The 3,319-nt window shown below is 32.4% G+C and overlaps 1 protein-coding gene across 1 annotated transcript; it reads right to left on the reverse strand.

Moving 5' to 3' along the window:
• Window positions 1-1,772: 1,772 nt before the first annotated feature.
• On the reverse strand, window positions 1,773-2,714 carry LOC116020160. Its single transcript, XM_031260643.1, has 3 exons — window positions 2,450-2,714; window positions 2,093-2,358; window positions 1,773-1,949 (listed from the first exon to the last, which is right to left on the reverse strand). Exons 1-3 carry the CDS (start codon window positions 2,712-2,714, stop codon window positions 1,773-1,775), a joined length of 708 nt encoding a protein of 235 aa, XP_031116503.1.
• Between the last annotated feature and the right edge of the window lie 605 nt (window positions 2,715-3,319).

A 3,319-nucleotide genomic window follows, 5' to 3' on the forward strand; every position in this document is an offset into this window, starting at 1 on the left:
ATATATATATATATATATATATATATATATATATATATATATATATATATATATATATATATATATATATCGATACTCCTTGTCGCCAGATGTGCGGGAGATTCATTGATATAGAAAATAAGAATCCTCAACAACTACATCTAGTAAGGAATTATATCACCCTTTGAAAAATCTTAAAAGTTACTCCCTCCGTCCCATTTTACCTGTCTTACTTTCCTTTTTAGTTTGTCCCATAATGTTGTCCACTTTCCTAAACTAAACACCACTATTATTCTATTTTTCAAAAATTGCCCTTATGTGTATTTCATACTTTTAAGTTAATTTATTGTACTTTGTACTATGTAGTACTTGTTGTAGTCAAAATGATAAGACTATTTTTACACATTTTATCTAATTTTCTACTCTTTATTTAAACAACCAAGATAATTTTGTTCTTAAGTTTTAATCTTTCATTCTTGATGAGCTAAATTAGGGGTGAGCATACTTGTCGAAAAAAAATGACGACTTCAATAACCATCGAAACGATAAAAAGTTTTTGTTTTCGGCGAATTATCGGTTATTAATTTTAATTGATAAATTTGCGGTTAAAAATTTTCGTTATTCGATAAATCAATTATGGACGTTCAAAATTTTGATTATTCGATGAATCGGTTTTAAATGGATTATGACATTCGATTTTTCGATAATTGACATAACTGACCGAAAACCAAACTTCAATTTTTGGTCAATTATGAAGATTTAAAAATAGTTATCGATTATTGATCGTAACTGACCAGTGTTCACCCCTAAGCTAAATACTCCATAAATATTACTCCCGGTTCACTTTTTTTTTTCTCTAAACCAACTCCATTATTCATATAAAACCAAAACTGTCTATACAAGATGGATCCAAAAGTGATCCTCCAATTCTCCAATTCCCATTACCCCTTCAATGATTTTTCTTTTTCAGAATTTCTCCTTATATCACTAGCACCTCAGCAATTTACAATCAAATAAACCAGATCATTCTACCAGTAAAAGCACTCCCATCTCTGAGTGTAAGCTATGCAAGATTCATGACACCATCAAGCTAAGCATTCATCACATTCATACCAAGCACACATCACAATTTTGACTAAGCTAGAGGAAGCCCATGATTTATTAGCAGAAACCCACCCTCATGCATATCCCCCCAACCCTTTTTACCTAAGCTGCATGCACCTACTTCAATTATCTAATTAAATCACAAGCTATCAAATTCAAACACAAATTAAATCATCTAAGGTCAACCCCCAACACATTGAGAGTATCACTGCTATCATCCCTCTCTTCCTACTGTCCAGCTTTTGCCAACTGCTATCACAGTTGAACCACCCAAGCATACCAACTGCCAGCTCCCCCTGTCTCACAAGGATCACAGCCAAGCCTCTGCTTTAGCTTTTCACTAATTACACAATATACAAATGTTCACAAAAAATACAACTACAAGAACACTTCATACCAAGCAACCTCATTTTCAGTACTTTATTGCTGGATACAAATGTTCACAAAAAATACAACTACAAGTGCACTTCATACCAAGCAACCTCATTTTCAGTACTTTACTGCTGGAGACTTGAAATTGCTTCATCTAAGACTTCTAGATCACATGAGATAGTAGTAGGTAATAAGCCATCCCGTGTTAACTTTTGCTTATTTATGTGTGGCAGCTTATAATTGTTCCCTCCGAACTTTTTCATAACTTCAACCATACATAGTTGCAATGTTAAAAAAACATTACTGAGACTTTCTACTTAGATCTCATTAAATGCTTTATGATTTGCAGCAACTAGTTCATTCACATTGCGAGGAGCTTCTTGATGTTGTAAAGATTGAAGAGCTCTTAAAAAACCAAGATCCAATACATTCATGTCTGGACTATTTGGAGGTTGACAAGTTAAGTGAATATCAAAGCCATCTTTCTTTGCAGCCTCCAAAAATTCAGCATCATTCATACTAATATGTAGTTATCTTGTTGAATATATATAGTCTTTGAACTACTTAAAGGCCATTTTGCACGTATTGCAGGAAATACATAATCAATCAACCATTTTCTTGTAACTTCTTTATTTACAGATTCAATGGGCTTAGTTTCTAAGGTTCCAGCTTCCCGGTTCTTACTTCTACACTTAGCTGGTTCTTTATAAACAAATGGGAACATCCCAATTTTCCCATCAAACATTTCATTTCTTTCTAAATCAAACCGAGGGCGAGCAACAACACAAAGAAACATAACTTGTGTTATAAACTTTTTACTTTTACAAGTACGATATGGTTCATCTTCCTTAGGCAGTAGGTAATATTTTTGAGAAGTTCTTGAGAGGAAAAACCATTTCTCATCTATATGAACGCAGTCATACATATGTATGAAACATGGATTATTATGAGACGAACTTGAATCAATCATAGGTATGCAAAACTGTAATCTTACCTTCTGGTTTTCCACTGTTTACATAGGCTTGATAGCATTTGAGTGGGATTTCAAAAGATCCATCCTTAACTCTCCGGTGAAGGCTTGTTTTTGACATGCTTAGTGCACTAGCCATAGAACGAATTGTTGTTCGGGGATTCAATGGGATTCTAGCAACATCTTCAGGATTAATCGCAATCCTTTTCCTTATTACATTACCTGACAAGTTTAAAGAAATATCAACTGGAACACCATTTGCAACACAAGCAATCCCTTTTTTTTCCATATTCGACTAACAGTTCTTGTAGACACAGAATACATATTTGCAACTTCTTTAACTGAACTATATTTTACTTTTCCATTCACACTGTGTTTTAACAAAGTTTCAAAAATAACATTTCTCTGTTATGAATTACTCCATAACATATCCTTAGAACATCTCGTGCTTACATGAACATCATTAGAACTCTCTTCTTGTATAAACTCCATTACTTTTTTTTAATACAAAAAACCTCTCTGTTATGAAGTACTCTGAGAAAAAAATAAAAAAAAGGCTTCCTACAAACACACTATATATACAGAGTACTAATCATTCTATTGACCATAAAATAATAAAATAGAGTATTTTAATCCGTAAATTTCATATAAAAAATTGGCGGAAAATTTTACCGCGATTTTTTCTCAACTTTGGTGATCCGACTGCATATATAGACAGAAACTATGGAGTAATTTTTCTTTGAGAAGTATAGAGTATAAAAAAGAGTGCTCTATATAATCATCAAAATTGAAAAATTGAGTATAAAAAAGAGAAAAAAAAATAGATTCAAAGTTACATATTTTTTCGTGCTCTGTATTTCAATTTGTGGGATACTAGGATCTGAGATTCTATCT

Source organism: Ipomoea triloba, chromosome 5 (genome assembly GCF_003576645.1).
Source record: "Ipomoea triloba cultivar NCNSP0323 chromosome 5, ASM357664v1".
In the NCBI taxonomy this organism is placed as follows: Eukaryota; Viridiplantae; Streptophyta; class Magnoliopsida; order Solanales; family Convolvulaceae; genus Ipomoea; species Ipomoea triloba.

Excerpts from the sequence above, each read along its gene's own strand:
- LOC116020160 (XM_031260643.1), bottom strand. The coding sequence starts at position 2,714 with ATGGAAAAAAAAGGGATTGCTTGTGTTGCAAATGGTGTTCCAGTTGAT. Across the intron at positions 2,359-2,449 it reads AAACAGTGGAAAACCAGAAG|ATGAGAAATGGTTTTTCCTC; the intron begins GTAAGATTACAG and ends GCGTTCATATAG. Across the intron at positions 1,950-2,092 it reads AAACTAAGCCCATTGAATCT|GCTGCAAAGAAAGATGGCTT; the intron begins GTAAATAAAGAA and ends GAATTTTTGGAG.